Source organism: Poecile atricapillus, chromosome 3 (genome assembly GCF_030490865.1).
Source record: "Poecile atricapillus isolate bPoeAtr1 chromosome 3, bPoeAtr1.hap1, whole genome shotgun sequence".
NCBI lineage: Eukaryota > Metazoa > Chordata > Aves > Passeriformes > Paridae > Poecile > Poecile atricapillus.
In genome coordinates this window covers 106,857,602-106,870,776 of record NC_081251.1, presented here as the reverse complement: position 1 = coordinate 106,870,776, position 13,175 = coordinate 106,857,602, and the positions used below count along the sequence as shown (strand labels likewise).

General features: G+C 37.6%; 1 protein-coding gene across 4 annotated transcripts in view; it reads left to right on the top strand.

The window, feature by feature from the left end:
- WDPCP (WD repeat containing planar cell polarity effector) overlaps positions 1 to 13,175 on the top strand; it is a 147,911-nt gene that overhangs the window by 68,122 nt on the left and 66,614 nt on the right. For all 4 annotated transcript variants that reach the window (XM_058834204.1, XM_058834206.1, XM_058834207.1 and 1 more), the window contains exons 10-11: positions 7,133 to 7,742; positions 11,825 to 12,013. In XM_058834204.1, coding sequence (XP_058690187.1) covers positions 7,133 to 7,742; positions 11,825 to 12,013 — 799 coding nt within the window. The remainder of the gene's footprint in view (positions 1 to 7,132; positions 7,743 to 11,824; positions 12,014 to 13,175) is intronic.

The following is a 13,175-nucleotide window of genomic DNA, read 5'->3' as shown; positions in this document are numbered from 1 at the left end:
AGATGGTTTTTTAGAGACTCCTTTCTTTTAAGAAATTAACAGAAACCACCCTGACAGTTTAAAGCTCTGTGTGTTTCATTTAATGTGTTTTAGGGAGATTTCCAAATCACACCATTCCCCTGCACCTTTCAATACACCTTGTTTTATCCTTTTCTGGTTTAAACTCTAGTATAGTCCCAAGCACATCACTGGTGCTTTACACAGTAGTGATAATGAACATTCCCTGAAGCTTTAGGCTTAAAGTCATAATCATTTTAATTTGGCCTATATTGTAACAGAAATAGAAGAAACTTTCTTAAAAGTAGCACTGCTGAATTTGACTGTTCAGTTGCTTTCCCCTTTCTGATTCTTTGTCTCTACTTTTCTGTTTTAATTCTTAGATCTATGGATGATTTTTTTTTTCTTGTGTTTATCAATAAAATACCAAGTACTATGGCATAGCTATGGAAAAATTAGTCATAGATGAGTAACAAACTGTCTTGCTGGTTGTCAATTAGGCTGTGCCATGTACTCAGCTCCTGGATGCTCAGGAAGCCTCAGGTCACTCTGCCTATACATTTAGCCTATATGTCCATGATGAGTCACCCATGGTGGTGTTTGCTTGAGGTTTTTTGTTTGATTTCTCTGGAGTTCCTTATGGGCAGGGATTAAATTCCTGTACATGCAGGGAGAATGTCATAACCCAGAATCTGTGGAATTAGCATCAACCCCCAGTCTGCATTTAACTGAGGTGCATTTTTCCCCTACAGTCTTGGAGGGAAAATTTAACTTATCACCTTTAACTTCTGAAGGACATTTGTTAGCTTATACATGGGAAAAAAAAAAAAAACCCAACATAGCTAACATTTCTAGACAGCTTGCAAACAGTTACTCTCTGGGTCAGATACCACAAAAATACAGTGGTTCTGTAATCATGCTTATTGGCCTCTCTTTGCTTCTAATCCCTTGCCATTTGTAGTATTCCTCAGATACAGATTTGAAATAAAAACTGGGCATGCCATTGTTATTCATGAAAGTAAATTCATATTTATCGTATTTGACCAGTAATATTAATTTACTCCCAGTGAAAGATTATTGTCAATACTAGAAGAATGATAAGCATGAACTTACTTAGAGCATTTATCAAAAAGAAGTGTAGTAAAGTAATACCACCAACATTTCGCTTGAAAATAGTAGTATCAGCTGGATAAAATAGCATTATTATCTAGAATTAGGAGAAAAACAGGAATTGCTGAATAACAAGACCATAAAGAGCTGTTTGGCATGTTTGCTTTATGAAACCAAGCCCAAGGAAATGAATGGATGCTCCCCACAGCCATCACCTCAGTGCTGACCTACAGAAACCACAAAACAACCTGCCAGCTGCTGCCACTCCTGCTGCTGGGGCAGAGCAAAGGCAAATGGGCACTTATGTGGCACTACTTCCTGCCTGGAAGAATTTTCTGAGTGATGCTGGCTGCTCACCAGAAGAGTGGCATCCTAATAATCCTTATTAGGATGAGGACAGGAATAGCTCTGGGATGAGGCAGCTCAAGCCCTCATCATGATCATCACCTGTACCTACACGTTCTGTGCTGGGATGATTCACACTGCACGTGGAGTGTTTGGGCTCTTCTGTGCTTCAGCAGCTTTTCAATTTAGGGAAGGAAATACATTTTACTTTTTAATCACTAGAAATTTGAAAATTTCTAGTAGAAATTTTTGATTTGATAGAAATGTGATTTGAATTTTGCCACATGGGTTTATATTTTTAGCATTTACTACTATTAAGGCTACAGGTAACCATTATTCCTCAAGAAACAGAAATAACTTTTTTCTTGCAAATCTTGACTTATTTTACTGATTTTTTTTATTTTTTTTATTTTTTTCTGTTTTTGTCTGAGATCAGTGTTTACTGTGTTGGATGCTGTAAGATTTGCTGAAGAATTGTCCCTTGAAGAAATAAAAGTGCTTTTCTCTGTAGCACGTGACCTTGCTTCGGTGTGCAATGCATGTTGCTGCAGGAGTATTTGTCTGTTGGACCTTTGCTTTCCTGTGTGCATATGTTTCCTCCAGTAAACTCACCCATTCTCTAATTTATTTATTTTATTATTGGGGGTTTATTTGGTTTATTTTGTTTGGGGTTTGTTGGGTGTTTTTAACCTTAAAGTACCAAAAATCAAAGAATGTTATTTAAATTGTCTCCCTGCGGAGATAATGCTGGTGTTTTGATTTCAAAACCAGAAGAGGAATCTTCCAGAAATTATTTCAGACAATTTGCTATGAATGAATAGGATCTGATGTGAAATGATCTTTGGATTAAATGCTTTGGGAGAAAGTCATGTTAAAATCAACATGAACTTTATTCTGCAAACACAAATTAAGAGGAGGTGCTGATGCCAGGGCTCAGTTACTGTAGCACTTTGCATTTGTCTTTGCCATTCTTATTTTCATTCCATTTAGAGCTAGTGGGAATGACTGAAATTATGCTTCAATCTTGTGGAAAAAATAATTTCCCTGAGAGAGAATATTATTTTCCTTTCTCCCAAGAGATAATATTTAATAGTTATTGCTTTCACATTGTGCCTCGGATTTGTGAAATAAGCACAGCAGATCTTTCCTGTGTGAGCTGTCCTACAGTTACTGGAGTGCTCAGAAAAACATCTACCCTGTGTGGATGGCTGAAATAACTTTCACACACACATACAGCAAAGAATGTGAAATCCTCAGTGTCACACTGGGTTAGAAGTTCAATGAATAATACAGGATAAAGATGATGATTGTAAATTTTGAAAGAAAATAAGTGTTGACTGGAGATCTAAATAATAAGATTGTAGGTCTGTAGATACAATGAAGCCAAATAAGTAACCTAGAGAAGGAACCTTTCATTTTTATTCAGAAATTTATTTTTTTTTCCTTCCAACTTCACTGGGCCATATTTAAAACTATTTTAATTTGGTGTGCAGCACACTTCCCACTTCACATTTCTAATTAAAATGTTTGTTCCTATTTGGAACCTCACTGTGTGAAATTCAATAAGCACTTTTTTAACATCCATAAAATAAATCAAACATTTTTTTCTCATCTGAAAGACACACAATTCAGTCACAGCAAGCTTATTTCTATGTTTCTTTTGTGTTTTTTTTTTTCATCTGCCTGGTAAGCCAATTTTCTGCTTAAGAACTACTGGTTAAAACTCTTACTTGTTTTGCTATGTGGACTTTATCCTTTCCCAGCTCTTTATGCAAAATACTTCAATTTTAAGTGCTCAAAGATTTTCACTGAGAAGAGTGATACTGCCCACACAAGCTAGCACTATTATTTCTCTCAAACATAAAATGAAAGAGAGTGTTTTAAATAGCATAGCAGGCCTTTTATTTACAAAGATTAACAGATTCCTTTACTTGGATAGTTATGATTCCTGGCTCTAGGATTTGGGAACCTGGCATCCCTCATCCTGCTCATGAACTGAGGCAGAGTCCAGGGCAGTACTGCAAAGGAAAAACAATATAAATGTGCAGTAGTGGTGCATGACTGCTACATTAATTAAGGAAATATGTATAAATTACATGGACAGTATTTAAATGCATGTATTGTATTTTATCCAGCATTCATGTAATAGAACTTTTAAATTTTTTAATTAATGTATTTATTTTAAAGAAATTAGTTGGTTTTACTTCATGCAAAATACTTCCAGAAATCTTTTCTTGAAATCCAAGACTAAGTGCTTAGTCCAAGATTTATGAGGAGTATTTAACATTGAATGGACTATACACCCTGCCTTGTGATATTACAGTTCTGTCTTTTCAGATCCACTACCTTCTCCCCTTCTCCACAAATATGACACCTGTTCTACCCATTTCTGAGGAAATTCTTCCAGCTTTTGTTTTCCCATTCCATATAAAAATGTTTTGTTAAATGTTTTAATGTCACCTTTTAGGAGAACCTTTTAGGTTTCCAGAGAACTACTGCTCATCAGGAAGGAATCTCAGTGGATTCCTTTAAATGGAAAGCTAAAGTAATATGCTAAATGTAATATGCACTACATTTACTACCATGTGTCTACTTACCAGATAGAAAAACAATTGGCAGAATACCATCTTCTTGGGGAAAAAAAGAGTTTTGATTATTAGACTTCTTATCTTTCAAAAGCATTATCTTAGCATTATTAATGTTTCTGTAGTTGTGTGTCTCTCTGCGTTAGTCTTCCAGTTAGTGGCATGAACAATGAATAATAAAACTAATTTCTGACAGAGAAACCTGAATCTTCCCTCTCAGATGAAAGAGAATATTCATTTTTCACCTTCAGAATGCTGAATACCAGACACATTCAGCAGAACTGGAAGGCAGAACAAAGAGGTCTCTCGGCTTGGTTCTCTTCCTGCAAGAGGCACATGAGGCCACTGATGCATGAGAAGCAGCTTATCTGTTCCAATCTGAGGAGAAATGTTTCTCTTGTTTTCAGCCAGAATTTGAACAGCAGTGTCTAGAAAGGTTTCCTTTAAACCTTATGAGTTTAAACATTATGCCAAACCTTATGTTTTGAAAGGCAACAAAGGGTTTCTCTCCTTGCAGGAACTTTTTCCTTGTTTAGAATTGTGTTATATACAGCAACCAGACCTACCCTAGTCTTCATTTCAAGGATTTGCTCTCTAAACTAAGTGAAGCTAGGAAGCTTCTCATCTCAAGACTCATTAAATTATTCTTCCAAAATTAAAGATTTTACTTCCTTTGAAATTCAAGGTAGTGATCATCATTTTTGTCCTACTTTTGCTCTAAGAAGGCAGGACAAAATGATGAATTTGCTCCAGTTTATTTGCTGACTCTCAGACAATCATATGGCAACATTTATTTTTTTCTGTGACTGTTTCCATTGCTGTTTTCCTCCAGGCATTCCTATGGAGTTGTAAAATCCATGTTTCACACATTTTCTTCTCTATTGCCTTAACCTTCAAGGCCAGTCTCTTCAGAATTTAATAGTGTTTTCAGGCTCTCATCTCTCACAGGCCTGATTATTGTGTAGATCTTCATGACTTTCTTGCAGCTTTTCAAGAGTTGTCCACAGAAAAATACTTGTTTGGGGTCAAAATATGTAGCAGAATAACACAGTACATTGAAACTTGCCACAGGAAGACAGAAATGTGAGTCCCAGAGAGCCTCAAGGCTCATTTCACTGAACTTATGGAAGCTTTGAAGACTTGCTTGGGCAAGATTTGTTTCACACATTTGAAAGGGAGCTACCTGGGTCTCTATACCTACTCATAGGGAAAACTGCAGAACAAACAGTAACACTTCACTTTGTCTTTATTTGGAGTTAGAGAACTCTATGGCTACAGTAATCCTCTGTCCAGAATAATCTCTTTTAGGAGTTTCCTTGCCATGCAATTTAACACCCTAATAAACACACTTCAGCAGTTCTAACATCTGCACGGTAGCCACTGCAAGGTTTTGTGGGCATAAAATGACTAGTTGCAGAGGCTAAGCCATTGGTGAGGGAATGGTTGAGGTGAGACAATGTTTTTCAGACTATAAAAGTAATGTAATCTTTTATTTCCCCTTTGATACATGTTTTCATGGATCTCTGTTGAGATTGGTTAATGTGGTTTTCACAGGTTGGTTGCATTAGCTTCTGCATCAGGTGCTTTTGCATGAAGTGGTTCTTTGCATGTCCCTAGCTACTCATCTAAAAGTAGCAAAGATTTTTGTATTAATTGTCCTCTGGTTTCCAGCCAGAGAATTGCAATAATCTTTTTTTAATTTTTTTTGAGTGAGAAACCCTTTTGCTGACAAAACAGGTAAACTGTCAGAACAAAACATCCTAATCTGATCAACATCCCAAAAAGCTTGTTTATAAATTTATCAGTTACTTTAGAAGCAATGGGTGGTATGCCAAAAAAATATCTGAATTGCTTATTCTCCTTTACAGGATGAAAGGCTAAATTGCATATTCAGTTGGTCTTGTGAACTGTGGAAATAAAATTTAAATTGCTCTAACATTATGTGTGCCTTCCTGTTTTCACCCTGAAATTTATAGATTTCCTTCCTCATCCTCTCTCTACCTTTTAATCACATTTTTTACCCCTTTCTGTGCTTTCATATCACCTGGTCTCAAGGGGCTTCCAAAAGTTGTGGCAGGTCAGCAGCTTTAATTTACAATGTGGAGATTGCCCTGGGTATCCATGAGGGCAGGGCTCAGCTCAGGTTCACATTTTCCTTTCAGTCTTTATTTCTGCATGAACAAACACCAGCAAGTTTCTGACTGGCTTCCACTACTCTCATTCTTCTAGAGCCGTGGGTTTTCTCTCTATATTTTATTATGAAATAGCTTTTCGTGAGCTCATGTGTAACTTACTTACAGCTGTTTTTTCTCCTATGGTTTCCCTGCTCAAATTCTGTACAACATCACTCATTCAAACCCATTTATCATAGTACATGAACTGGTCTCCACTGCTGCTTCCACCTCTTAAGGGTACTTCCCATGTTTCCACACTGCAGGTTCTTGCTCTTTGCCATCTGCTGTCTTTTTATCACATTCTGCCTTTGTGTTCTTCCTCCCATTCATTTAACTTTCAAGTACCCTGTAGTAGTGCCCGCTTTTCTGCTACCACAAATTCATTTTTTCTGCATCTAAAACTGTATGGCACCGAAGAACATCTACCACCTACTCATTTGGCAATGTATAGTAGGTGCTGTTTTAACATGCCATTGTTTCCACCACTACAGTGTAATATTTTCTGTTACCATGGCCCAAAGCAAATGATCAAAAATCTTCTATGCTCGATGCTCTGAGTAACTTACTATAGATTTTTCCAGGAATTTTTGGATTTTTACCCCAGCCCACTTGTGAATTATTAGTTATTCTCTTACATCAGTCCTTTCTTCTCTTACCATCACCATTTGTACCATCCCCTCTTTTATCTTCTGTTCTGCTAACCTGTTACATAGGTCCAGACAAACAAGTATGTCTCAAACTCTATTGCAGAGTTTTCTTAATCAATTGAATTAACCTTTTGAATGTTAAAAGAGTAGATTTCAGAGCTCCATTTTGAGAATGCCTATTGTGACTGACCCACAGGAAAGCGCATTGGCATCAGCCTATTTTTAGGAGTAAATGGCTACAAAGGAGTACCAAAGGGCTTTGGGTTTTTGCCAGGTGCTGAGTTACATCCGCACGGAGTGGGACCCGCTGGATGCCAGGTTCAGCTGTCTCCAGCCCCAGCAGGTGCTGACGGTGGAGCGCTCGGTGTCCGCAGCCAAGGAGCCCATGGCCGACAGCTGCGTCTACAAGAGCGTCAGGAACAGAATCCAGTGCGCTGCCGTCACCAGGATCCCCCTGCGAGCCAGGGCCATCAGCTGCTGCAGGGATGTGACAGAAGACAAGCTGGTGCTGGGCTGTGAAGACTCGTCAGTAGTTCTGTATGAAGCCTACAGCCAAGTGACTCTGCTGGCCCAAGCAGAGCTGCTCCCTGCTGTAATTGCCTACCACCCCTGTGGAGCCGTGCTGGTGGTTGGCAGCTCTCAAGGGGAGCTGCAGCTTTTTGACACGGCGCTGTCCCCAGTTAAAATTCAGCTCTTGGCACAGGACTATTCACCTGAGGCAACTCTGCAGTTCAGTAAACACTGTGAGGTGCCCACCAGCCTCATCCAGATCCAGTGGGCTGCTCCGCAAGGTGCGTTTCCCAGTCCTGACAGCATGGATATTCACGATCTTTTGTTGGTTAGATTTGATAAAGGACCCTTGGGAGTGCTTCACTTTAAACTTGGTAAGTTACTAAGCATATCTGTTGAACCTTGAGCTGTCAAAGAAAGAACTGTATCCCACAAGGTTTTGAACACCCTCATTTTTGGTATATGAGACCATAGCCTTAAAAGCAAATTGTTCCAAAGATATCTGAAGATACCAAGGAGTTCTTTATGTTTCACAATAACTTTATACCATTTCCTATTCATAGAATAGGACCCCAATCCGCTGTCTGATCAGCATCCCATAATGTTCCTCACTACTTTAATAAAGCACAACAATTTTTCCTCTGGAAAATACATTTAATCTGTAGTATGTAATCTTAAGAATTGTATTCATTCTGTAGTAATAATCCTAACAGTTTAAAATAAGCTATATTTAATAATAGAATGCTATTTTCTTTACCAAATGTTTTTTTTTGCATACGTGATGTATTTTTGTCCAGTATTCTGTTCTTCCTGGCCTCAGTAAATGAAGTTGCACCCTTTCTTTCCTTTGATGACAGAAGAAGCATGATTTTCATAACCTTCAGAGAAGTTTGGTCTCTCAATTAATTTGCAAGGAGTTGTGCATAAAGGAAGTAATAAAGCTAATTTTAGAATTTATATAGCCCTTCTTATTTTAGGTGTGAAGAGACTTTAAAAGAGTAAAACCACAATTAGCTTCCTTTAAAAGCAGAAAAACAAGAAGCAGTAAAGAAAAGCTAAAGGGCTTTCCAAGAGTTACACAGTGGCTGAACTAAGAATAAAACCCCTGCAGTGGCTCATCAGTGAGAACTGTATTCATTTCATTCAAGTCAGGCAAGTTACAGTGGTGCAAGCCCATTGTGAAAGCTAAAAAAATAATCATGTTTAAACCCTCTGACTCCCAAGCCAGTGTTTCAGCAGGGCAGACAGCCATCCTGGAAGATTTCAGCATTTTGCCCATTGTCTGTCCAAGAAAACAGGATTACTTCTGTAGATCTTTATGGGAGTTTTTAATGATTCTTTTGTATAAAGCTATTGAGATTAGGAATGAGCCTTTTTTATAAAAGAAAAACCAAAACCAAACAGCACGCCAAAAGACTTAAAATAACAACCTAGGTGATAGTAAGATTTGAAAATCTACTTTATTTCTTTACTTAATGAGACACATGTGCTTTTGTGGGGAAAAACCTCTCTAAAATTAGCAGAGACCTGAAAATTTGAAAAACTGAATTAAAAAAATTTAGCCAAGTGTGCCACTACAAAAAGGTAAATTAATATAATAGGATGTTAGTAACAAAAAAATATTGGATTGACTTATAGTTGTGTAGTTTTAAAAGAGCTGATCCAGATTATTGCTGTTATCCAAAAAAACTATTTAAAAACCTGTTTACAGTTTATCATTTATTTTGAGATAATTAGCTGCATTGAGGTCAATGACAGGTTTAATAGTTACAGAGTACCCCAGAACACTAATTATAACAGCTATTTGATGGTTTTGTGCATGTTGGCCATTTAAAAAAAATCCTCTAAATTATCTCTGTCCTGATTTGGTGGGATGGAGTTGAGCAGGAGGCACTCTACCCACCTCTACCTTGCTTTTCTTCAGCCCTCCCTGGTGAGGTTTTCTCACAACAGCTTTCCAGAATGCACAGCTTTCCCCTTGCTATCTTTAGCACATTTATGTTCTTACCAAGGCAAGCAGGCTCTCAGTACAGGGATTTAGAGGCCTTTCCTGCTAATTGCCAGCTTGTAAACTTAATTGGACTGTCTCCCTGGGCACTGTTCCTAAATCAATTAGGCAGTGAGTTGGCTGTCACCTCTTTTTCCCAAGCAGGTTGCCTGGAAGCGCACCACCCAGGAGAAGTCAAGCATCCAAATGGGAAGATGTTGACCTCTACAGCTGAAAGTTATCACATTTTAAAATTCATTCTGTATAATTACTGTAAAATCTCTTCTAGGAAGAGGGCAAAGCTCTCTCCCTTCTTCCCTCTCTCACTCTTTGTAGTCCACCGTGCAAAAATATGCTGCTCTCTGTTTCATCCTGCTGCTCAGCTTTACACCTCATCTCCTCAGTTTGCCACACTGCCAAGGGAGCACTGTGGTTATTAGTGAGTCCCTCTTCTCAGCAGTTTTTAGGTTTCTGCTACTTAAGAAATAATGCAGAACAAATAAATAAATTAATTAAATGCGAAAATAAATTCTAGCAAAAATTTAGGGGCTCATGACAGCAAGACCCAGACACGCATTCAGGACTGAAATAAAATGCATGAGTAACACATGGCTTGGAATTGTTTCCCACAGAAGTCTGTTAAGAAACTGTGTCAGTGAGAACAAGCAAATATGTTTTTAACTTCCAGCTACATTATGGTTTTGGACAAGTTCTGTGAATCTCCATTATGCTGTCTATCCAGATTTATTTCAGGAAAAAGTCATATTAAACATACCCTCAAACACTAATGGCAAATATTTTTGGTGTCTAATGCCAAACTCATTTCCAAAAGCGGCTTCTCGTCATTGATGTCAACCCAGATCTTGAATAATGCCAAATGTGGTGCTGGTGCCAGTGGTTCAGCATTGCTGGCCTCTAAAGGCATTTTAAATATAGTATTGTATTTAATTAACATGAAAATAAGTAGTTTCATCTTTGCTGAAAGGTTAATGTGGAGATTGCCCAGCCTCTGTAATATTTTAAAAACACTAAACATTTAGGAAGAATAAAGTCTGCCATAACTATTAAATGTTAACAAGTTAAACATGGCTGTTACCCAGCATAGTATCTACAGGCTTTAATACATGCAAATATAAGGTAAAATACAATAGAAAGCCTTTCTTTAATGGTCCTAAAAAAAATTAAGTACTTCTCTGTTACTAAATGTAAATATGTAAGATTTTTCCCCAAAAACATCAGTTCTGTATATGTAACTTCTCAGCAGTTTACTTCTCCTCAAGGTTTATTCAGATGTTTTCTTCCACTTTTTTCCCCTCACTTCTTATTTCACATCACAAACAGTATTCACAACAGTTACAAATGTTTGGTGAGGTATGTTTTATATGTTACAGGTCTGCTTTTCTCTGTTACTAGGCTTTGTTTCCCCCAGCCAGTCCTATGGTTTTAAGACTAGTACTGAAATTCAGCTTGTTCCCTTTCTCATCAGAACTTTTCCCATATCTTTAGTTTCAACAAACGACATCAGAATATAAATTGAGAAAATAAAAAAACCCCACAAAAACAACAACAAAGACAACCCAAAAACTATGTTTTTATTTAAAGAGAGAGAAACAGTACATTTATTCTGGTCTCTTTCTAATATTTGGAGGAGTCCTGATAAAGAGTACTCTATCAGGGTGACCCAAAGTGAGCAGAAGTTGCTAAAATGCCACGTGTGGCCAGTGCTACATGATCATTTGGTTAGACAGAGACAATAAATAACATTACTTCCTGCAGCTTTTTAGTCACCTTTTCTGTTTAGAAGCTGAGATCTACAAATCAAGAAACATTTGTGTGGCAAGCTTTTTCTTGGTTTCATGTGCAATTGTAATTCAGAGGTCTATAGTATCAAGATGTTGATAACTTCCATGGTATCCCCTCAGAAAAAATGCTCTGCTTAGAGAATATTGCCAAGCTGGAAGGAGGTTCCAGAGCAGTTGCAATATGGAAAGTAATTGAGTAAGAGTTGCTTTGAGGTTGGAGCTGCTCTACACTTGTAGACACAGACATCTGTGTGAGGCAAATGCCAGGGTTTAGTGTTGTCCAGCAGTATTTCCCTACAGGAGGGAGATGCTGTGAAAGTGAATTTATTACCTGCCTTACAATAGAGATAAACTGCAAATAAAATTGTTCTACCTTGTCTAAGCCAAACTTCATTATGTGGTGTTGCCACCAGTGACTTTTGGCAACGTTCATTCAGTATCCATGTGTGAAGTTCATTGATGATTTTTGTCTGCTGTCCAGTACCCTCTGGATAGAGGGTACGATAGTAAGATGCTATCTCTTATAAAACATTTAATACTGAAAAACATTAATTTTAAATGATGGCAATTATTTCTAATTGTGCTGAAAAGGAGTCAGCTACTGGTTTACATACTCTGTACCAAAGTATAAACCCATTATCTCTGGTTGTAATATTTCTTGTTAAAGGTGTGCTCACAAGAGGACAGCTGGGCCTTGTGGAAATCATCCACCAGTACATTCGTTACGATGAGATACAGGAGGCAGTTAATGTCCTGAGCACCATGAACTGGAACACAATGGGGCAGCAGTGTTTTATCTGCCTGAGTGCCATTTGCAACCACCTTCTTAAACAAAAGCTTACACCAGCCAGAGAAGGTAACAGACTGTTTATATTCCTAATGGATTTTTGTGGTGTCTTGGTAATTCATGTGTGGATTATGACAATGTATTTATTGTCTGTATAAAGAAGACAGTGGTGAGAATCCAGACATTCAACCAGATTATGGTGCCTCATAATCACATGTCATTGTAGACAAGTAATTTCAATAAAATCTGGACCGATGCATTGATTACATTTTAGTTTATATCAACAGTGACACAAAAATAATGCACGTTGTAATATATATATATCTATCTATGCTATAAGCATTACTTAATATATATATAGGACTAGCATTATATTCTGTAACTTCATTACATTCTATAAATTTAGCTTATGTTACAGACAAAGGTTAGTTAATAAAGTATTGAAAAATTTGTGTTATATTCATGCTGAGACAGCACCAACTTAAGGAGGGATGCTTTCTTGCAATGGGGACAGGAGATTTTGGTATGTTTTTTCAGGTGCTTTCAAAGGGTCATTCTTTCATTACAAGATGCAAAGGCCTTGAATACACTATCCTCTGCTGCCTCCTTTAGGATTAAAGCATTTGTCCTCACTGTAATCTAGCCCCCTGCAGTAGTAGCTGGGGTCCCTCAGAAGAAATGATGAATCTTAGGTTTAGCCCCATCTCTGCTGAAGCCTGGTGTGGTGCCTTCCTCTTGATTTGCTGTCTATCTTGAAACTCAATAGACTTCAAGATTTGAAGTGCCTTGATTTAGTGAAGGTGTTATCCTTCAGTCTAGCAGGCAGACAGCTGGAGACCAGGCATCTTTTGTGGGAAGAGAGAATACTTAGGATTCTGGTGTGTTTGATGATAGAAAAACTCCAAGGTGTCCTACATTGCTGCCAAGCACCATCAGCTATCCCATTTTGTGGGATCTGATTTTAAAAAATCTCTGTGTTGCAAACACAACATATAGACTCTAAATAAAACATGCTTTGAAAAGGACCTGTGAAAAGCTATGATACTCTTCTAAAAATATGTACATTATAAACAGATGTCTGTGTGTTTCCCCCATGCAGCTCCCTAACACTGTTTACAGCAGAAGGAATTTTATTCCATCCAGGAGTTATTCTATCTAAATCTAACAAATTTGGCATGGTAATTTGTTTTCTTTTTTATTAACAAAACCCAGTGGGACCTTTTATTTATAG